A 24,787-nucleotide genomic window follows, 5' to 3' on the forward strand; every position below is an offset into this window, starting at 1 on the left:
ATGGCACAAAACCTAAGAAAAACTATAATAGACATTTGAGCTGGAAAAAGAACAGGAAGAACAGATCAGGAGCTATGAGAAATAAACACAGCTGAGAGATGATGTACAGACATTTGATGAGATGTACGATGACAGTTAAACTTACATTTTTACATTACTTACTTCGGAAAGGCACTACAGCCTCTACGGTTCTTTTAGGACATCCTGTCTACACAGAAGAGATTGTAAATATGCAAGTTTAACAGTGGAAACAAAGAAAGTATGCCAGTATATCAATTAAAGGAACAGATTCTACTACAATCATGGGGTAATTTCTATAAAATAATTTTAGATAAATGTTTGGTGGTTTTTTTTTTTTTAATTTTTTAAAATTTTTGTTTCTGATGAAGATACACCATTTTGTCATGCCAGTAAACATATTTGTTAATGACAAAGTAGTTACCAGAATATTTGTAGCATAATTGGGCAGCACAGTTAATTACTGAAGTATCTTGTGAATTTGCCTTGGGGCAATCTGGAAAGATTTAACAACAGAATTATCCCATAGGCAACAAATTAAATGAATTAATTGTTGTGGTTATGGCCCAAATAGCAGAATAAAATTCCAAAATATATTTCTCTTAAATATTCTTCTGTATGAAGGATGGAAACAGAGCATTAGTCTTCTTCCCACAGAAGAAGCCAGATTGCATAGTTTGCATACTAATGCCATCAGATAAATAATGTCATTATTTCATGAAGTACAGAAGTAATTGCCAAATGCCACAAAACAACAACAATAACAACAGAAACACAAAGTAAGAATCCAAAAGGGTAATACCATTTCAGAAAAGCTCTTCAGGGGTGTTTTTGTTTACCTCTGCTCTGGAGAGAATTTTGTAGGAAGGCAAAACTTGAAAAACAATTTAAATAAATTTAAAAAATCATTAATGCTGGCAAATAAAAAATGGTATTTCTGTATTAGATTTCCTGACATAATGGAATTAATCTGTAAGATCCAGAAGAAGATAGCATTTCTTCAGCAGCCATCATGGTACTCTCTACTGCCTTGAAGAAATCCACCGGGAGGCCAAGAAAAGGGGAGGAAGGCAAAGCTGTGATGTCAGAGGAAGATGTGAAGAAATTTGCCCACCAGCATGAGGAAATGTTTTTCAGTTCCAAACCTAAGCAGCTTGTGCACTGATCTAATCCTCAGAAAGAAAATTCTTCAGAAATCAGAACAGGTTTTGTTATAGGCATTTCCTTACAAAGCAAACTGGCTTTTGGACAGCCCATACATGCGTTAGTATGAATAAGGAGAATTTTGACTTGTCACTTCAGTTTTCTTTTTTTTTTTTTTTAAAGGCACAGTGGACTTTTTCAATACAAATAATTGCTCATGCTTATCTGGCAGATATATGCAATACAAAGATATGACCAAGTTCAGTCTTTAAGTGGCATAACTAAATAATTTATTAGAGATTTATTATATTTAAATGACAAGAAACCTCACTTCAACCAAATTACACTCTGATTTGGATTTAACAGGAATACCTGATTCTTGTGGGAGATCATGTTCTAGCATCAGCCATGGACTGAATCACTTGCTGAGTGATCTTGATAGAAAAGGGTGGTATGAGTAGAGGAAATTTTATTAATGGATAATGAAAGATTAAATCAGAAAAGTCTCTTGAAGTGGACTTTTACTTTTGAGAGATTTCAGGTGGTAGTTATAAAATTATTTACATATTTAACCAATTAAAATGCATTAAAATGTATCAGTGCAAAACTGAGTAGTGATGTGGCAATAAAACTGGACTTATTTTTTTAGAATGCTGTACAGAAAGGTTCCTCACTCCTACTCAGGTCAGGTGCACTGTGACGAGAAGTAAGAGTCAGTCTTAAATATGTAGCAGATTGGAAGGACAAAGCTAATTAGTTATGGGAGCTAAGTATTTAAACATGATGAGAAATGCTAAGACCTTTGTTGATTTTATGCAAAGCAAGCCACCTAACATTCACGATGCTTAATTCAATTTATGTTACACTACTGATGATTATGAAATGGATTTTGAAGAGAATTTTTAATCTTCAGTAAATGCAGAAAACATTGAGACATTTCCCACGTGAAGTACAGGTATAAGTAGAGATATACATAGTGAATGCTGCAAGAGAAAACATCTAATGAAAGGAAAAAAAAATCTGTATATATTTAAACATTTTTAAGAATTTAGGTTTTTACAGTAGCATTTAAAAAGGATGCCATCATTCTTCTTCGTTGGAAGGGCTAGAATAATAAAAATGAAAGCAACAGTTTCTTTTTATTTGACATTGAATACATTACTCTTACACCTGTGCACATATGCTGCATAAATACATATTATAACAAGGATTTCCTCCACTGTCCTTGCAAATAAGAGAAATAATAGAGTGAACTTAACTAAAATTCCCAACTGGGTAACATTCATTTTAAAACAAAACAAAAATCCAAAATGGAAGAACTTTTTTGAATATTCACTTAAGTACAAATACATAAAGCACTGTTTGTAACATTCTTGTGATCATTCCCAGCTCTTTCTCATATGACCTTTAAGTATGCGTGTCAAAAAAAAAGGATCAGTCTAATGCTGCTGTTTAACAATATTAAATGGGTATTTTTTCAATTGTGCATGAAATTCCACTTCTGTAGTACTACAAAATGATATCATGCCCTTTCAGAAGAGCTCTAAAGCACAATGATACAAAGTGCCTTTCTGGGCTTTGATGACTTAGCAAATTCCTCTTTCTAGTAAAAATGCTCAACTGAAATACTCTGGAACCCTTATGCAGACAATGAACAGGCTTAAAATGTGTTTCTTTTGTGGGATTTAATAGATATTTCCATTTATTCTCCCATCTACATCCCTGTAAGACCATTTGATGATATTTATCAACAGTTTCAGATTTTCATTTTAGAGTTTATCTCTGGAATTTCAACTTACTACAAATACAGTTGATTCTTTAAAATCTTATTTAAAACAATGAGCTGTTTGCTGGATCTTAATTTTGCATACATTATACCTTCTTTTTATCCACACTAAAGATACCAGGAATGGTGTAAAAGATGTAATTAAGGTACCACTCAATATAATACCTACACTGATACTGCCCAAGGAACAAACTGGTAAATAAACTTGAAGTCAGTCAAATAATTCAAAACAGTTATTCAGGTATATAAAACATATATTTTATATTTACCTTCATTTTTCTTGATAGTAAAATTTGGATTGTTGACCATTTCAGGAAGAAGACTATACAAGAAATAATGCCCATTTTTAGGATCATCTTTGTCAACAGCACTGATAATCTGAATTACCTATAACAAAAAATAGTTTCATAAATTCACACTCAATAAACATACAGTATTGCAAAGAACAATTCATTCTGTAGGACATATCCTTGCTTCTTTACACAACAGGCTAAAACTGCAAATGTATAAGCCTGCTAGGTTGTTAAAGGTGTTGGATTAAACATTTGGAAAATGGAGAGTAGATCTAGCCCATTACATTGTTTTTGGAAAAAGGAGGTTGAGAATAAGGAGAGATGGGTACATAAAAGGGGGCAGCTGAGACTGCTGAAGTTTAGGCAAGTAATAAATTATTATTCATTAATAAAGAAGAGACAGAGTGTTTCAGAAACACTGTATTTGGAATTTAGAAGAAAATAGGATTTTTTTTCCTTAATTTTAATGAAACCTCAACTATTACTATACTAGGAATGCAGGTGGATTTTTTTTTTTTTTTTAATATTATTGTCAGCATGTGATTCCCAGAATAATGCAGGATACTAAAGTTAGAATAGGAACAAGTTTGGATAGGCTCAATACCTTTGAATAACTCTGTATGAAGTACCTTGTACGATTTATATGATCAACCACAGCATCTGCAGTGTATGTACCTCAACTATCTACAGCATCACTGACATTGTTCACCTCCAGCACTACTCAGAATGATACTGCAGTTGATCATCTTCAAATCATACAAGGCTGTATGGAAAAAGAAGGGATGAAAAAACATTTTAAAATAATCACTAAAGTGTTTTGATATATATATTTTAATACAATAATGCAGTTGCTTTTCATTCCATGTGATTTTCTATTGGAGTAGAAACAAAGAAAACTATGAATCTATATCCAGTGTTCAGACATGAATTTCAGTGGTGGTTAGTTCATGCTAGAAGGGGTTTATTAGACATTTAATGAGAATTATTGAATTTTGACATGTTTGTTGAGTTTAACAACATTTCTTTCTTGCGTATTTATTTCTGTAACGACTGAAGCCGTTTACCAATAATTTCTTGGACAATTAATTTCAAATTACAAAACAGTACAAATTTCATTTTTAAAGATTAGAACAAAAAATGTAAACAAATTAACATACTTCAGATCTTCAAAGCTTCAATAAAACATGCTAGAATTATGACTATTCAACATGTATGTTACATATAAGATAGCACTCAGTATCACACTTTGTCTTCTATGTTCTTCAAGTCTCAAAGAAAGCACAAAATCTTACTAGACAAACACAAGGACCAGCATCAAAACATAAATATTTAATATTATGTATGTAAAAATATTTGAGCAGGTTCTGATATAAGGATTCATAATGTGTAGGATGTTCTAGGAAAAAATCCAAGCAGTGAATTCCTTCCTTGCCAAATATTACATTCTGGACAGGGCAGACTTATGATCAAAAAAGTATTGGAAAAAAATGTCGATGGCTTAAATACCCTTTTTTTGGGGGGTGGGGGGGAGGGTTAAATCTATCTGCCAAGTTTAAACCTTTGATTGTCATGACTTCAAATGCATGTATTAGAAGATACTGGGGAAAAAAAAAAAATCAAGCTTTTGGTTAAGGAAGCAGGTCTCCAATTTAATAACTGCATAATGAGTACTAGAGAGCTAGGATTTCACCTAGAGTGTGATAAAATGTAACTGGCTGAAAAACTATACGCAGACACTCCATTTACAGGTGTGGAACATTCTCAGCTTGCTCCTTGCAGACACATATGGTACTGAAATAGCTATGTGAGTCTGTCTCCAGGTTGAGACTAGGTACCACAAATTCTGCATCTTAGGTAAGTACAGTCTGGAATGAAATTTCAAACAGGTAGTTTTTAGACATGTATGTTTTAGAATCATTCAAGTTCTCAAACACTGCTAGAATGTGGCAGCATAAAGGAAAAAGGAAAATGGCACAGTGAAGTGCACTTAATAGGCACAGTTTTTCCAATGCTTTTGCAATTTAATCTTCACTGTTTACATCAGTGTTAATTCTTTCTTGCATTATTCTAGACTGGAAATTTTCAAGAAATAGAATCTGAATATATATATATATGTGTGTTTATATAAGTGTATATTGTTACAGGAAAAAGAGATATCCCTCAATTTTTCCAACAGTTCCTCTCACTGTTTACCAAATCATTTGTTCTCTAAAAATGCACATAACATCAAGTGCAAAAGACAAGCTTAGTGAAATACTACAGTTGTTGGGTTACATGCACACATAAAGGAATTAAGAGTTAGTGTTCCCATAGCAACCTTATTTTTGTGTGTGCTTGCATTAACATGAGGGTTTTAAAAAAAAAAAAAAAAAAAAAGGACGTGAGTAAAGTCCAGTGGTACTCATGACTACATTCTAGTATGCTGATGAGCATGATTTATTGGTCACTGCTGTGTAATCATTTAATGAAATATTATTTAAGTAATACTCCAACTCTTGACTTGTTGTTCATAACATGGTAGATTGCTTTTTTTTTTTACATGTAATAGCATACAGAACAAATGCGTGTTCCTATAATAAAAACGATCAATAGTAACCAAATGAGAACAGATTTTTGCATTGCTTATCTCTAAGAACTGGACTGGAAGTTTATATCTCTTTAGCTGTTCAATCTTGACATTTCTGAAATTATCCCATATAAAATTTCAACTTTGATGTTGTATTAAAAATTCATGTATATATTTGATTCTGTACATATACTTACTGGGAAAACAGTAAATGAGCATATTTTGCTCAACAAGCAACTCAGGATTGAAAATAATAGTTAAATGATCCCCTAGGACAACTCATCATTATAGTCTGCAAATTTGTGTTGCATTTCTACAAAGTCACTGTGAAATAATACCTATAAAAAGATTACCTGTATAATGAGAATGAATGATGCAGAAGGATAAGTAGAAAAACAAAGTTATCACCAGTGTTATCAATGCATTATAAATATTACCTACGTGTGACTGTTATATATGGTACTGTTTAAAAGTCCTTCCTTGTGATGCAGCTCAGCAGATTGAATATTTCCTAATAATTAGTACATTGTTCTTCCAACTCTGAAAATACTTCTGAAGTGACAGTATTGTACTTGATTATTTTTAATTACTTTGCAGGTCCATAATACTATGAGCAGTAGACTTATGATAGCATTTATACTTTACTTTGCACGTAGAGCCAACCCTCTACAAGGATCTACAATGATCTATCTGACAATTTCTAACATTAGAAAAAGCCAATCTAATAAAATAGATTAGAAGAACTAAATAAAATTGACAGAGGCTGAGAGAGAATTGTATTCTGTTTTATACTGCTCTAGTTTACACACAGGTTTGCACTCTGGTACATCACTGCCTATGCAATTGAAGTGGTTGAAATTCTTGTACCTTAGTTTTCAGGAAACGGCACTTTACTGTGCAGGAGGAACCAGCAAAACCATGAATGTTCTGGCTTGAGTTAGTGACTTGTGTGAAAAACGTAATAAAGGGAGAATTATGAGCTGCTTTATTGCTAAATTGGAAGTATTGTAACATTATGTTCAAGTCTTTTTTCCTGAGACCGACAGAAAACATGACAACTTTCCTTTGTGTGCAAAAATGTGCAAGGAGCACATGAGAACAGAAGAACACATCTCCTCCCCCCCACTTCCACTTCACCCCTCGTCATCTCCTACTGGCAATACTACCATTACAGGTAGGATAAAACAAAGCACACACATCTGGTAACATTATATGTCAACAGTTTTTAATACATTCTGTCACATCATCAGCAGCTGCACTTGCCACTTGCAATTATATCAGAACCCAAACCAGAACACTCAAGAAACTGAACTGGATGGTTCAGTCAACACACGTAGGGGCTGCAAATAGGGTTCCATAAAAGGTTTGGATATAATTCCTTTATGTTGATTCAAATACGATTTAAAGTTATATTTAATTTTATAAATGTAAATATATTGAAATATCAAAACTTGATTGTGCCTTTCCTGTACCTGTAATATTTCAGTTTAAACTTTGGAGAACTATCCAAATTAGGCTTTTGCTCCTGTGTGAAAAGGTATTTCTACTGACATTTTGTAGTCGAGACATACTTCGTTTTTGGAATTCTACAACTTGACTGATTAATAGGATTTATTCCTATATGAATATAGAGAGAATTTGAATATAAAATACTAAGCAGGAGAAAAACTAATCCAGTGGTGCAGATACTAAACCCTTTACAGGAGCAAATAAATTTTAAATGACAAATTCAGAATCTAACCTTGATTACTTGGGACTGGTGCATGCTTAATGTTCTCGTAATTTTGTTTGTTTAAAACATTGAATTGCAGAATTGGTGTCACCTCATCCATGCTGTCAGCCAAATACTGAAAAACCACCTATAAGGTTCACAAAAGAATTCATGCTCAACAGACATCTGCCATCAGAATGAGAGCATAAGAGGTATATGGTAAGTTGAACATATTTCTTAACACAAGTTGTCCATAAGTGCTTAAACAAAAGCCTCTTTTATGAGCTTACTCCCAATCATCTTTTATTTTTCAAATAAAAATTTGGTTTTATTACAAAGCGAAAATGTTGGGAAGGTTTTTCAAGTTTTTTAAGCCATCTGAAGGCTGATAAATATATTCAGAATACACTATGCAGCTGAATTTCTGAGTTGAAGGAAGCTTACCAAGTTCTGGATTAAAAAAATTAAAGAAGTATACTCATAGCAATTTAGGATAGCATACAAAACATAACTATTCAGCCTCTGAAATCCACCTGAGCTAAACAGAAACCCACTGAGCTAGAGGAGCTTCAGTACCAACAGTAACATAACTGTTTCCTGAGAAATGTCTGCCCATAAGGGCACATTCCAATCTTTTCAGTGGGTAGAAAGCATTCTTATTTCTTAAGTGACACACGTTTGACATCTTTTTATTAAACAAATAGAGGTGCTAGAAAGTTAAATCAACAGTAACAATCCAGCCTTGGTAGAGGTAGATTGTCATGTACTACAATGGAGTTGTCATTTAGTACTAGTAAAAGAAAATCATTTCTAACTCTATTGTCAGGTAACCTACTTTGGAAAATAGTGAATTCAATGCCTAACACCCACATGAGACACAGGAATAGTTGGATTAACAAGTCTAGTGTCATGCTGTCAGCTGCTGTTTATTTAAATAAAATGTCACAAGCCAGAAATAAATTAGAAAGTTTCAAAACAGCAAATTGCTGTAACATGCTGCGTTCCTCAAGATGGACAAAAGTTAAATCTTTATTATGCTGCTTTACTTTCTAAGTTTGAATATTTTCTTGAATTTTTATCTTGCAGTTTATTTGGCATATGATACATTCTTCCCTAACTCTGTGCACTTGTCTACAAAATAAATGCCTTTTAAGAAATCTGCTTGATTTCCTTTGAAAAAGGCTACACAGGTTAAACTTCACTTTTGAAGTCTAGCTAGGCATATTTCACCTTGTAGGGTGTTGTATACATTTCTCTGCTAGCACTCTAATTTCATCAAATTATGAAGGAAATAACCTGCTAAATCAGTTTTCTTTTTCTCCTCTGAGATATAAGGAAAATCTCAAACTCAAGTTCTCCAACACTCTGTCCCTCTTTAGATACTTTAAACTCAGTTACAAATCACTTGACTTTCCATCAAACTCTGTTTGGCTTTCTTGATTTCTTTTTTCTTCCCAATTATCTTGGAAAAGTGAGTAAGAATTAGATAGACGGAGACATAGGCAAGGGAAAATGGTTTGATTGTTTTAAGCATTACTCCTAAATTATATATGGGACAAGCAGCAATCCAGTTCATTCCCTGAGATTCAGGCTGGATTACACTTTTAGCTATTAAAGTACATGAATTTATGAAGGAATGAGCTCCATCAAGAATACTGGAAACATGGGAAGCTTACAGACACTCAGCATTTTTTCTGGATATTGTTTCAAGATACCAACTTCACCTTAAAAATCTATATTTCAAAAACACATATGTTCATATATAAGGAGACATACCAGGGAATATGATTATAGATACATCTTAAAGGAATGTTAACAGTTACCATGAACAAATAGGCACATATTTTTGGATTAAAGATAAAACAACAGGGAGAAACTGCACCCCATTCTAACACTCTAAATTACACAGCATAAAAAACATGGAGATATTTACTTGTCCAGGCTTCCCATTCTCACATAAAAAGGCTTCATGCTCTGATGCAAATTCAGGAGCGTTGTCATTTACATCAAGAACTTTGATAGTAACAGGCACCCGGGACACTTGACTGTGGTTCCCTAAGAAAAGAAATCATAGCATAAAAGGTAAGTATATTTTATTTGGGTTTTATATATAAATTCTTAACTAGAAACCATGTTCTTTCTTTCCTTCCTTAATTGAGTTGTCTTATCTGTAATGCTGTAACTGATCTGTAATGATGTGACTTGTAGTTGGAGCATGAGATAAAGAAGGATGGCCAGTATCTTGTGGCTGAAAAGAATAAATACATCCCTACTGCAAACAGTATTTGTTGGAGATTATCTCCATGAAGACCTTTCTTGGACTAAATTGGTAAGATTTTTCTTTGATGAAGTTTGTATTGTTTTATTGATAAAGTCCATTATACATGGAAAAAGGAAAGGCTGTAAACAACATAGATTTATTTCTTTGTTTATCTTTCACAGAGCACAGAATGCTTTACTCTATTAGTTGTTCAGACTGCACATCTATTATTTCTCCATTATAAATACTATTAATGTGAAAACACACAGTGAAAAAGAAACTGCAGATTGACATAGGTAAAACTAGATTGTACTTTGGATAAGTTCTGATTCATCTACAGCTATCCAAGAATATGACCTGTGAACTTCTTTCTTTGCTGAAGTAAAGTCTCATAATTTGTAGTGTAAAGCTATTTTGCGTAAAGAATTTTTTTTCATTGCAGAGTAGAATAATCTTATTAAGCTGTAAGGAAAGAAAAGCTAAAGCAACAGTTCACATTCCACTTTGAATAAATTTCACAGTCACATCCTACTGTCTTTCCTCCAGTTCAGCATAATCATTCTAAGGGATTATTAATAAATATTTTAAATTTTATGATTTTTCTTCAAAAAGCAAATACATGAATTCCTTATAAACTCAGGTGATCAGCTGATCTGAGGACTCAAGAAATGTTCTATAGGACATGCATACATTTACAAGTAATCCAATCCTAGTTTCAAAATCCATCTCTTCCTAATATTATTTTACAAACACAATATCTTGGTTGCGTCATCAAGAATTCTAATAATTGCATACTGCAAATTAAACTGTAGGTTGGACTTTTTATTTAACTATACGCTTTTGCCTGAATTGTTACCGCAGGCAAGAAAGCTCCTGCATCAAGTCAAGCTGTTAATGTATGCACAGCTGTGATAACTTAGCAGTCCATTTGGGTTCTAGTCTCTGGCAGTGCAGAAATAGCTTAGGAGAAGACAGCGTTAATTCTGGGGGCAAGACAAAAACTATTGATTTATACTCAATAGAACTGTAAAAAGAAGTGTCAAAAAATAGAACTAGTTAGGCTATGCCAGTGGGCTGGAGGCTAGTGATGTGACTTGTAGCAGCTCTACAATTTGTAGAGGTGAGTAAAGGAAGAAACCACAGTGTGTATTTTTTTGTGATTTTGATTCAAGTTAACTGTACTGTAACCTAAGCATATCCTATGTCTTGCATTCTTTTTTTCCTTGTATGTTAAAACAAGACATTATTTTGAGGTTTCACTGATAAATCTAAATTTGTGTAAATTTCAATATCTCTAATAACATTAATTTTAAATAATATAAAATTCTCTATTTCAAAAAATAAAATCACATTATCACTAAATATACTTGTGCTACAAATAAGGCCTATATATTTTCTAGATAGATGGAAATACACAAATTCTATCCATGTAGGATATGGAAGATTACAAGGCATCAAATTTTAAATGCTTTCTAGTCATAGGACTCACAAGTTTTAATTTAGAAAGAGATGTGTCACAGAAGAAAAAGAAATCCCTATCAAAATACTGTAATAGTAATATTTATGTCAGTTTCACGTGATATGATTTTCTTTATTAACAGGTGAAGTGAACATACATGTCATCAAATAAACACTAATATGAAAATCAAGAAACTGAAAATATAAAACTCTTTTTAAAATCTTGATAAAAATACAGACTATAAAATCTCTAGCTTATCAGAATTCTAAGCACTAGTGTCATATTTGAACACTAAAGATTTGCTTTTATCTAAATTAAAGAAATGATGGCAGTTCAAATTTTAAAGACATTACAGAGAAATGTAATTAATTAGATAAGCTTCTAAAGAAATTATTCATGTCTCTTATGACTGCCCCCAAAATGTTTGTCTTTCATCAGAAATACAAACACTAAATTTAAAGATATTATAATTAGAAACTTGATGAGAATTCATTAAAAAAATTAATTTACTAAACACAAGTGAGACCCAACTGGTTTGGAAATGTCTGAACAAGGGGATATCCACTACCTATTAGGGTTCTGGTGACTATGATGAAGTTTATTGCTGAGGAAGAGAGGAAAATCTTATCTACTGCTTGTACTGCCCACCACACTGAATACATAACATTATTTTGACATTGTAACGTTTTCAATAATTATTCACTTCATGCTAAATGAAAAATAATTAATAATTAAATAAGGATCACAGTAAATAAAAAACAGCCCATGTATACATATTATGGCAAGTAAGTACCAAGCACTGACAAGACAAAATGGTTTCACCAGTGTTTTCAAACTTAAAATGACTGCAAAGTTCGAAGCAGTAAAACACTTTGAGAGCTCACTAAGAATTTCAACCAATTCCACTACAGCAAACTTGATTAGTTTCACTAAAGCAAGGTCAAATATCCCTCTAGTTTTATGGTTTTGCTGCTCTCTTTTCTTTATGTTTTAATAAAAAATATACGGAAAAAAATACATATCCACTATACTGCAGCTGAAGACAATTCCCCTTCACTCATTTGTGGCCCAGGCAAGCAAAAAGGTTGGAAACCCGTTATGTGAAGTATATCCCTACATACTCCCAGCAGTGAATGAAGAGAATGCTAGATCCTTGCCATCGTATACAGCTTGTCTTCACACTGATCAGTAATGTTCCTTATTTGTGAATAGTCAGTTATACTCTAAAATAATGACAAAATTAAATTTCAAATATTTTTTTAAATTTACTATCTTGTTTGTTTGCTTGCTTTTCCATTGAGCCACAAAGTCATCAGAATTAGAATTAGACTAAATCATTCATTTTTCAGGTAGATTGTAAGACTGGTTACTGAAGTTGCAAAAAGTATAAAGATAGTCATTATCTGTTAACAAACTAACTGAATTTGTAAAGATTTCATCAGCTGTATTTATGGTGATGCACAACTTAGACACCTACCTTTGGTCTTGCAAAACAAGTGCATCACTGGGACTGTCACCTGAGAAGCAAAAGCTTGGTTTGAAAGTTTAGAACATTGTGATGAAATATCTGAAAATATTAAGCATATCTCTACTTGATAGTCACTGGTTTTAAAAAGCAGTGCTCACTAAGAAACAGAATTATTGTCTGCCAAAATAATGTAAGTTTATCATTTATTTAACAAAAAGAAATCCAGTTTTGTCCACTTTTCTCTCATTTAATTAAAGCACCCAAAATCACATCAAGGTTCTCTTTAAAAAGTCATAAACTGTCTTGCATTTTAAGTAAAATTAAGTACCTGTATAGAAGTAGACTCTTGCAGAATAATACGTATTTTATTGATATTATCATCATCATATGGTCTTGGAAATGGTTATTTCATGCTTCTCTGATTCAGTGAAATTTCTACTCTAATAATATTTTAAATTAGAAGTCCTAGTTCTAACAGAGAAATCAAAACAAAATCTGAATCACTGACTTAATAAAAACAACAGCACTTGCTTTATATCTCTCATACTTCAAACTTATTAAGTTGTATTTTAACTGTTCTATTCCCCAAGCCTTTATCAAAGTTTTATCCAATGACATTAGTAAGGCAGTCTAAATGCAGGACAAACTTATCTTCCCTTTATGTTTTTAAGTTGTTGCTTTCTTTGTGCAACCCTTTATCTCTGTAATACTGCTTCTACAATTCTTTTGCCATATGAAACTGGCAAGTCTAACTTCAAGTATCCTGAGAAGCAGAGATGATACTGTAAAACAGAAATTTTATTTGTGTTGATGTTTAACTGTAGAAATCACATATTGCAGTAAAAGCTGTGCTCATTTGTCTGAAGTGTTGCATAATGATCTGATTCAAAAGAGATTGACTGCCTGAAACAGACTCTGAAATTGTCAGGAAAAAAACAACAGTAATTGGCATTACTTCTTTTAAAAAGAACGGACCATAAGCTATTTCTCAATTAGGATAAAATGTAACCTTCAAACCATAAAACAGACAAACAAATGGGTCTCCATGAAGATTTCAAACCTCACAAAACATTCTTAAATTTTTAAAAACAAGAAAATACTGAGAGTTGTTGAATATCCGTATGTGCATAGATCACATCAATGCATAGTAGAATGGCTTCTCTGTATGAAGCTGAGACAAGAAACAAGCTCTTCCTCAAAATTAATCTTCAATTTATATTTATTTCAGCTCACTGGGACAGATTGTGGTGAATCTCTGCATGTACAAGTGTGTAGGAGGGAGGGAGGAAGAAAAAGATGTGAAACATATTTATCAGATTTTCCATAAGTCATTCTTTGGAAGAAAAATAACAATGGCTTTCAAAAGTTTTGCCATCTTTCAATTGATCCCTCAGTTTATTTCTTATGGTCTCCAGAAGAAACAAAGAATAAATTAAGAACAAAGCTACATTAAATACTGCTTCTATTTCAGCACTGATGAACTGTTGCAAGTTTCACCAAGGACTTGCTCAACACCTCTATCTCTTTCGTTCTTGTTCACTTTTCTACCTCTGTGCCATGAAAAATAATTAGAAAATGCATGTTCTCACAACAACGATGGCCGCCCAGCGAACATGTGAGAAGTGTATTTTGACTGCATATCCTGGACAGGACAAGGAGAAGGGGAAACTGAGGACAGAGCATATTTTCAAGTAAATGACTTCAAAACTAAATATATACTTAAAAGGTTTCCAGATCTCAGTAGCTCCATCTGTAAAGACTGACTAAGATAGGCCACCTACCTATTTTAATCAATACATAGATGTATGATCTGGGATAAAAGGCCATATTACTCTTTAGGCTTGCTGCTAACACAAAAACAAAGAGTAAAATTTCTGTGATAGATGCAAAAGCAATGACAGAAAATGTTACTTACAGAAATTCATATTATTCAGGCCTTGTTCAGACAAAGTCTTCACTTTCATTTTCTGTGGGCTTTTTTTTTTTTCATGTAAGACAAAAATTATTTAATACAGCCCATAAAGAATAGAAAATTTGAAGCAGTTACCATGAATTTGCAGAAAAATGAAACGTCTGCAAAAAGACCAAACAGATCATTTTCTTATTTGTGACACTCACCTAACCCAGCGCTGAGTTCTCTGCTTACTATTGTAGTAGCCAAATAACTCAAACTGACTGCATTTGTATTTGTTTCTCCCTTTCACTTCAAGGCCTGATTTCACTTCTGCTGAGGTTAATCAGCTCTCTTCTACTCTGGATGCTTAATCCAGTCCTTATGTTTAATTGCATTTCCTTATATTACATTACATTACCTATTTCCTAAATGTTAAATAATACAAGATTTAAAATTCAAATACAATTTAAATTAAAACTAGGACCTCAACTGGGTACTTTGTTAAATTCAAAAATTTATGAAACTGTATCCTCTGTATCAAAGAACGCTTTTTAAAATATTCGTATATTATTTTCATATAGACACAATATGTATTGATGGAAACGGTTAGCTCCCATTTTGCATAACTGGAGGTAGGCTATAATTTGATATTCAAATGCAACCTCTTTGTTATTTTTCATATTCATTAAGCTGTGCAGTTATTCAGCAGCCTAACACATAGTTACTCCATAATTACCTCTGATCCTCAGTAAATTGAAAGATCCGTTTGCAAAACTGGGAAATATTCGTAATTTTTTGTAGAAGTTCCATATTTTGATTGGTGTGTATGAATGGCATTGTCTTCTTTGAATGTACGAGATAGATAAAAGAGCCTTGGGAAGGCAAAACTAGCTTAGAACAGCAAAAGAACACTCAAATGTAGTTTACAGCTGTGAAGAAGGTTTCTTCTACCAGAACTCTAGCTATAAGAGGAAATCAAAAAACATCGCTTTGTTTAAATTTAACCATGCAAGTTAAGAGAGGAAAAGTTCTCTGCTGCTGCAGTGTGTCAGAGAAGAGAGGCCATGGTGAGCTATAGTTTTGTCCTTAAAGGAGCTGAAGTAAACAACTGATACAAAACTATATTGTATTCACCTAAGAGCTGGAGGCAAATGTCAAGCCTATGCAACTCTCCAGCATATCCAACAACCCAGAAATTCAAATTTCAGGTTATTATAAATCACATTGAATGGTGACCTCCCTTAAATCACCATACTTGTGTTTCAAAAAATCCAGTGAAAAATCACCTCTATTTTTTCTCAGACTTTGTAATGAAGTAGACAAAGTAAATAGTAGATGTACTAGGTAACATGAGTCTCATTACATGTAATCTACATACTGCATTACAAGTGACTGCATTGGAGAAGCACTAGGAGAGAAGGGCAGTTATTAAATTTGGGGGAACAAAGAGATGGGGTAAGGCTTGAAAAAAGATTTAGAAGGGGCATCCTAATCAGGAACTGTAGCACCTTTTCAATATTTGAGTACCAATTACGGGTACTTGTCTCTTGTCAGAAGCTTTGCTTGCAAACAGTATGTCCTTAGAGACTGTACTTCTGCATATCTAATTTTGACCACAGTGAGCTTTATATTCACAGTGACACATAATCAAGATATATGTGACACATCAATATGAGTAAACAAATACATAATTCAAAATAAATTATTAGTATAGCTGCTTGAGCGGGTTATATTTGAAGCTGCTACAGTCACGTCAGCTATTTGACAATGAAAACAATGCTGTTTTATTCACAGATCCTAAATAAATCCTTAGGAAAAAAACCAAAAAAGTACACTGCTAACATCCTTCCACCCACACATCTATCCAGAAACCATGCTGAAACAAATGTTGGCAGAAAACAATCTGTATTTCCGATACAGTATTGCATTGTTGAAAATTATTTTTTCTGTTGAGAATGCAAGCCAACCTGCAGATTGCAATTACGCCACTTTCAGTAAACTAACTGTGTTACATATGTAAGTGGTGAACTGTTAAGGAGTACAGAAATTAAAAGTATGGTCTAAGGCTTAACAACCATTAATAGTGGACTTGCAAGCCATAAAGAAAAGCAAGCTAGAAATGTTTGAAGTTACATCTTTTTTTTTTTTTTTTTTTCTTCAAAAGCAATGTAAATAAAAGAAAAATCAAGTTTGTTTAACATTATAAGTTACTTCAAGAATAAGCAACAGCAAAACTAACCACAACTGTGATCTCTGGATGCATCTGCTAGTAGGACAATTTTACAGTTTCACAGGCCCATAATTGTAACAGAAGGCAGAGCCCGCTATAGGCTTCTGAAAAGTTATTTTCCTTCATCCTTTTGGCATCTACCAGTAAGGACAAAAGAGTCAGACAACAGGAAACCACATCTATCTGCTACCTTTAGCTTCCAATAGCAACAGCACAATGGAAATGCTGCTAGATCTTTGCTTCTTATAAATCACCACAACCACAAACTAATTAAGATTTCAGAACTTCTGAGGCAGTGTAACGCGTAAATTGTTGCTAGGAAGTTGTAAGTTTTCATTTCTAAATATCACACTGAGAAAATGTCCAGAAAATATGGTACTACTGAGTAACTGAATAGGATCGGTCTCAAAAAACAAACCAGCAAACAGGCTGGAAGCAAACTGAAGAAAAGTTTAAGATGAAACAAATGTACAATGGCATGATTTGCTTGATTCCAAGTTAATCAAGAGCGTTGCGCTAGCATAGAAAAGTCAGGAATCTGGCCCACACTTTAGAGCAATTACATTGTTAATATGCTAATGCCTCATGCATATTAAAATGTTATAAAATATTGACTCAGATATGCAAGGTCTTACTGTCAATTTTAATTAGCTTTGAAATTTTGTAATGACTAGCAGCAATAATAACAACAATAAGCAGAGTGATTGAGAACGTTGGGAATATTTGGGGATTTTGATTTTAAATGATTTCATGATTAAAGAATAATAATTAATAGTTTAAATTAAACCCCTCTTTTTCTTACTGTTAGACAAAACATCAAAACGCTTTAATAAAACTTTTTATCAAACATGTCTTTATTACAGAAGTATTTAAATTTCATCATTTTCAGAGTTCATATTTATTTCTTAGCAGTGCTATTCACTGATTTTATGTTCCCTTCATGGATAAAACTTTGCTAGATGTGCTAGATATGAAATCAGGTTCAGAATTAAACAATTTTTACTTGCACATCAATGGCAAAAAGACCTCATTAACATATCAGTATGTATCTTTACAAATCCTCTGTTTGTCAGCCTGACAACACCATCATTGCCATCCAGCAACTTCACATGCTTCCCTGACTCTTTATTCTAGAAAAAAAAAAAAGTTCTCAAAGAAGATTGACTAAAGCAAGTCTACTCAAAAACCTCTACTCTGACTTACTCTCATACTTCAGTCTTACAGGAAAAAAAAATAGATGATAGTCACATTCTGCTTATAAGTAATAAATCAGTTCTTATCAAACTAGAAGAATACTGCACATGATTTTTAAGAAGAATAATATTTGCTAGAACTAAGATATCTAGGCCTGAGAACAAAGATGAAAGGAGCTAGACTCTTGATGCAGATCTCTCTGTCCTTCTTATGTTTACCACCTCTTCAATTTTTCACCCTTTTAATTACTCAGATGCTTTATTGGTAGCTGTCTTACATTCTTTTCTCTGAAATCAGAGATTACAGTCTTTTATTTTGTTCCTCATACCTGGATTTTAAATCTATATCCTAAACTAATGAGTCTACTTTATATACAGATTGTTTCATTAGTGCCCTCCTTTCCTATTCATATTCCTTCATAATACAGACACTCCCATACTATTATCCATGTGGATCCTATTTACTGCCATTCATGAGCTATGAAAAACACTGATGGGAAAGCCTGCTGCATGTCTTAATGTCATTTAATAGCTAAGACCAGCAAACTACTTTACACATCATGCCACTCCTCCTCTGAATAATTCTCTGCAACCCACTAGAACCTATGGAGTTCTGTGTAGTCCTCTATTTACACGCCAACGAATAAAAACCACCGTGCTACACTCTGTTAGTGCAAAAATGATGTATCATCTAGTTTGAGTTCCAGTAAGTCAGAAAAAAGAAGTGAAGTGAAAAAGGTTAATATTCTTACTCAGAGGTTGGTGAGGCCATGGCAAAGGCTGCCCAGAGAAGTTGTGGATGACCTATCCCTGGAGGATCTCAAAGCCAGGTTAGGTGGGACCCTGGGCAGCCTGATCTGGTGGCTGGCATCCAGTCCAAGTCACCATTCACCTGTTTATACCTCCATAATGGCTTATTTCCTTATCTTTTTAAAACTTACTGAGATTTACTCAGCTCTAAATTAGTGGCAATTACATAATACACCAAACTAACCCCTTAAAATGTTGGAATTATTGCAAAGAATGCCTATAGTCATTTTTACAATAAAAGGCTAAATAAAATAAATGAAAGCATGAGCAAAGGTTTTCATGGCATTTAAATACATCATAGCTGAAGGCATATTCTAAAGAGTAATTATGTCTCTTTTCCTTTTTAATTATTGCCTTTGTATTTTTTAAGGTAATATAAAATGTAGATAACTTTATTAGTGCATGTGTAAGGCGATGATTCAATTATTGCATTTATATTCTTGGTAAACCATAAAAAGTCTTCTTGGCTTTATGCCTTTTCCCATTACGTGATAAAATTGCCTCATACTTCTTCATTTCAAAAGAATGCAGTTGGTAAATGGGTAATTACCTTTGTCAAATAGAACCCGCAGCTTTGTCCTTGAGATTCCTATTCTCCATGCTTGGAAAATATTTTATATGGTCAAGTCACCATTTTGATTTCAAGATTTTGTCTTTATTTTCATCCTCTGCTTTGATTAATAATTCACCAGAATTTCCACTAGTTGGGGCAGCTCTGGTACTTTGCCAGACATTTTGGTGGAGGGAGATGGACGCTAACAAGCCAGTGGCATGCTTTTTGTTTGGCAAGTGTAGCTGAATAACAAGGGTCTCTTGATAAAAGCAGTCAATCAACATCAAAATAATAGCTCCATGACTACATTGTCTGGAGTGTAAGGAAAACAGAAATTCAATTAAAAACCCTCATTCATAGATTTACAACTCAGCTAAAAGGATTGCTTTAGGCTAACAAATATCTTCTCCCATGCAGTTCCGCACTAGGCTTGGAATTGCCCCAGTGACTATTTGCTGCATGTCTGTGCATGTGTGAGAAAAGAGAAATTCTGGAAGAGACTTTGTGTAATCTAATGAAGCTCAAATGGATGCACACTTCATCCCTCTATCTCCTACTATATCTGAAAAGGCTGGAGTCTATACTAATTATAAAAGAACTTGTCTATGCTTGAATATGCTCACAGGGGTGTATCTCATAAACTGTTACAGAGATTTGGTCTGAATGCAATCGAAGAAATCCAGTACTGCAAATGGTCAGAAGAAGGTTGGGAAGAAAACACCAATCTCAAACTCTCAATCCACCCAGTGCTACACCAGAAAGCTTGGGAAATATAAAGGTATCATCATTTAGTTCTCTGTAGAGTCTGTGAGCTATGATTTCTGCCATTTATTGGTGTGCTTTTCACAAATCTCACAGACTACAAATTGAAATATGTTTAGAAAATTTCCAGTTAAATCTGTGATATTATTCAATAAATTCCCACTGCGTAGTACACACATGCTTGAGAAAAGGATTACTTCACTTTTAAAAGAGAACTTCAGGTAAACAGGATTCATTCTAGCATACTTAAAAAAAATAAAAAATAAACAGAATCCTGTATCAAGCAGATCTCAGATATTGTTTAAGAGGGATGAAAATGCAAATATCAGGATATTCATATTTAAGTTGGAGGAATATTAATTGCATTATGTTACTAATACACACCTCTCTTGCCTAAGTTAGCTCTTCAGGGATAAGTCTTGGTTTTAGTTTCAAACTACATTACTTCTCCACTTATTGTTGATCTTGATATATCAATTAATCACTGAAGTATAGGGTGTTCCTTACTATTAATGAGTAACACAGTGAGGACACTGAGGAAATATAGTCAGTGTAGTTAATGGAAATGGGAATCCATGGAGATGGAGGCATATAGTTGACAGAGTATAATTACTATATGCTTTGTGCATGTATGACAATTTGATAGCTTGCATGATCTGGATGAACTCCATTCAGAATCTGTGCAAACTGTAGCAAAAATGTTCTAATAAATAAATCACGTCTATTTGATTTTCCTGTAGTAGCTGAGAACCATTGACAACACATAACTCCATAAGTACTGCAAAACCTATATAAGAACCTGAGAGAATACTGAGGAGGTTAGCTCAGCTTGAACTCTGCTCTGCTTCGCTGCCCAGCAAAATTGCCAACTAGTTAATGCAAGCAACACAAGCATGTCAATGTGAACAGTAGTTACAGCTATAATTGTACCTTATACAAACTAAAAGCTGTATTTATGTGTTCAGATGAGTAGGCTTACATATGACTATATGGATCCCCACTTTTCTAGACTTTCCTGAATGCCAGAAATTCCATTACAAAAAAGTACCAAGTAACAAAAATGTGATATGCCTTTGTGGACATACATACATTTAAAAAAAAAGACAACAAAAGAAATGTCTGTAAGTTAATCATTCATACTTACTGCACTGCAGTTCAGACTACTTCTGTATGCCCACAGATTTTTTCTCTGTTCGGGACATAGCTTCAGAGGGCCCAAACATATGAGAAGTAGATTCAGCCCTGACTTACAAGGCAAGGCTATATCCATTCATCGTTCTCTCAAGCATCCAGCTCAAAAAACCTCACAACTGTGGCAAACAACTTTAAGCTCCTTAGCCTTCAGTCATATAAGTCCTAACCATACAACAACAACAAAAAATCTCATTAATTCAGTATTTAAAATCCAATCAGCGACTGAAAATAAAGTTCACCTCTCACATCCACAGATCAGAAGGTATATTCAAAGGAAGAGTCATTTTGCCAATGAGCCTGTTTCATATATGCTGTGATCTCCTAGATACTCACACTCTAGACTCGTTCAGCAGGGTAAACTTGGCTGCATGCCAATGTAGAAAGAAAATTTAAGAATCAATTCAAATTTTGGATATCTCTCTTGCAATAAGCATTAATCTGTGTATTTCTTCAGTGAATTCTAAGTTGTATTTAAGAGTCATTTTTCAAAGAGGTCAAGGTTCTTTTAACATTCTCTTTTCTTACCAATCCTGTGATATAATTCATCAATATAATGGCGTCACTACATGGCCAGAGAGAAAAAAATTCAAACCACAAACAAGAAAATATTAATTTAAATATATAATGAAGAATGTAAGGATTTATTTACATTTATTTATTGGATATTAGGAGAAACTTTTTCTCTCAAAGGGTGGTCAGGCAGTGGAATGGCTGCCCAGGGAGGTGGTGCAGTTGCCGTCCCTGGTAGTGTTCAAGAGGCGCCTGGATGAGGAGCTACGAGAGATGGTTTAGTAGCTTGTGGCACTGATAGGAATGGGAGGGTGGTTGGACTGGATGATCTTGCAGGTCGTTTCCAACCTTGTGATTCTGTGATTCTGTAATTTACATTAAATATGGAGATCAGTGACGAGCGGTGCCCTGCAAGGGTGAGTACTGTGGCCCTTTAATATCGTTATCAATGATATCATCAGTGGGGTTAAGTGCACAAAAGAAGTATGGCCAGTAGGTCATGGAAGGTGCTCCTGCCCTCTGCTTTGAGCTGGTGAGACCTCACTGGGAGTAGTGTGTCCAGATGTGTTGTCCTCAGGAGACACATGGATCTGCTGCAGCACATCCAGAGGAAGGCCACAAAATGATCCAAGGGATGGAACACCTTTACAAGGACAGATTGAAAGAGCTGAGGCTATTCAGCATGGAGAAGAGAAAGCTCTTGGGAGACCTGATAATGGCCTTTCATTATATAAGAAAGAAGGGGATAGACTCTTTAGCAGGGACTGTTGTGATAGGACAAAGGGAAATGGGTTCAAACTAAAATAGGGGAGTTTTAGACTGGTTATAAGGAAAAGATTTTTTATTATGAGGGTAATAAGGCACTAGCAAAGGTTGTCCAGAGAGATGATACTCCACCCCTGCAGACACACAAGGTCAGGCTGGATGGGGCTCCAAGCACCTGATGGAGATGTAGGTGCCCCTGTTTATTGCAGGGGAGTTGAACTAGATGACATTTAAAGGTCCTTCCAAACTCAAGTATTCTATGGTTCTATACAATGAAAGCAACTAGAAATCACTTCACAGAGGCTAGAAGGTGTCTTCCAATGATGGGAAAAAGCAGGAAAATGCTTCCAAAATCTACCACTTTGCACAGGTCTCAGAATAGGAAGGTAATACTATATGTGACACCAGTAGTACAAATATATTTGAATTAGAGCTAGAAAGATGCTTGCCTGTGAATAGAAAATGTTCTTGTGAATGAAAATAAACCAAATCACTTTTTTGCCTGCTAACTACTTACATTAAAAAGTCCCCATTAGCTCATGCTTTCTGCTCCTAGTTTCTGCTTCTAGTTTTGCCAGACAAGGAAGGTTTAGATTACCATCTGGGCACTCAGAAAGAATAAAATCAAGTAACATTTAAAATTATCTGAATTTTAATCTCTCCATCCTCAAGCTAAATGAGGTAACTTCTGAAAATGCAGAATTAATCTCAGTCCATCCAGAGCAATCTCATCCAGAAAGATTCCAATTCAGGACAGTGGTTGAGGGTTGATATAAAAGAATAGCTCTGTAAAGCTGACAGCAGAAAACTTCAAAAATCTTTCTTAAGGCACAAATGTAGGTGCAGGAAATGTACCAGCACAAAGTTCCAAAAAAATTATTTAAGTTTTGGCAATACTTGGTGTCTATCTATGAAAGCGTTGATAAGTCAGGATGTATGCCCATTGTGTTGGCAATCATGATGAAAAAAAAACCCACTACCTATGATTGGTAAGCAGTTATGATGGCAATGAAATGGTCCAATCATTGCCTGTATGAATAGAGGTGAGCCCTGAACTGAACCTGGAAAGGAGCCTGGTAAGGAAGAGAAAATGCTCCTGTATGAATGATAGAGATATATTTATGGGAGAGATAAGCAGTACATTAATGTTACTCTCAGTAAAAGCACAGAGATGACACTGTTTGTATTTTCATTTGCTGCCTGTGTCTGCCTTTAACAGATTTCTGCTATTTTATAGCAGAGATCTTGCTTATTACTGTGTTGTAAAAAAATTTGAAAATGACCATTTTACCCTGCTTTACAATTCTATGAACACATTTGGTTTCTGCATCAGGAGTTTATAGCATTGTCTCTTAAAGAAGCAGACATAGCAGTCTATGAAATTCAGCTCTTGTATTATGTAAAGGTCAGATAATCATATTAGGAATGTAAAAACAAAGCCAAAACAACAATAAAAACCCAACTCAATCAACTCAGTCATGAGCAGGAACTCAAAAGCTTAGCTCTGAATTGGCATTATTATTTTCATAGCCAGTCTGAAAAGAAGCAATTTTACAACACTGATAGGTGTTGAGGCTCCAACAAAGTTTAATGATAAGGCTTACTTCTTGAATACAATAATAATTCTTAAATACAATTACATTTTTTAAATCTGAAGAAGGCAGACTTTATTCTGATCTGACTTAGAAAAGTGGAATTCTGTTAACTTTGTTCTGGTACACGCATATAGAGGAGGTCAAAGAAGTGAATTGGATTACTTTCTTGAAAAATTATTCTTTTTATTTTTTCCTTTTCAGACTTTTGGAAGTAACTTTTAAAGTTACTTTACTTTACATCTTTTGATGTCTCAAATGATTTGAATTACAGATTAACAATTCTTCTCTTGATGCTATTGGTAAATCCTACAATCCGAGATTGCTCAAGTCTTGGGAAAACTGGCATGGAGCTTTTTATAGCTTTCTCCTTCAAAACTAGCTGAATTATTAAGTGGCTTGATATCAACTTGGCAATTGTTAAACTGCCAGTTTAAGAAAACTGGAGCTTGCTTTCTTTCTTTATGCAATTTAATTAACTGTCTTGCCTTGGCTTTCCTGCCAGTATTGTCACAAATTTATCAAGATAGTGTTTACACATAAGATTTAATAATAATTATTGAAGCATTGTTGGTATTAT

General features: G+C 34.0%; 1 protein-coding gene across 4 annotated transcripts in view; it reads right to left on the bottom strand.

The window, feature by feature from the left end:
• The window catches only part of CDH8 (cadherin 8), a 140,523-nt gene that overhangs the window by 23,077 nt on the left and 92,659 nt on the right, over positions 1 to 24,787 (bottom strand). For 2 of the 4 annotated variants that reach the window (XM_048958773.1, XM_048958774.1), the window contains exons 10-11: positions 9,451 to 9,572; positions 3,217 to 3,334 (exon numbers count right to left, since the gene is read on the bottom strand). In XM_048958773.1, coding sequence (XP_048814730.1) covers positions 3,217 to 3,334; positions 9,451 to 9,572 — 240 coding nt within the window. Of the gene's footprint in view, positions 1 to 162; positions 3,194 to 3,216; positions 3,335 to 9,450; positions 9,573 to 24,787 lie in introns of those variants that run through there. The other 2 variants (XM_048958778.1, XM_048958775.1) reach the window with 2 other exon arrangements.

The sequence above is a fragment of the Lagopus muta genome, chromosome 12 (assembly GCF_023343835.1).
Source record: "Lagopus muta isolate bLagMut1 chromosome 12, bLagMut1 primary, whole genome shotgun sequence".
Taxonomy (NCBI): Eukaryota; Metazoa; Chordata; class Aves; order Galliformes; family Phasianidae; genus Lagopus; species Lagopus muta.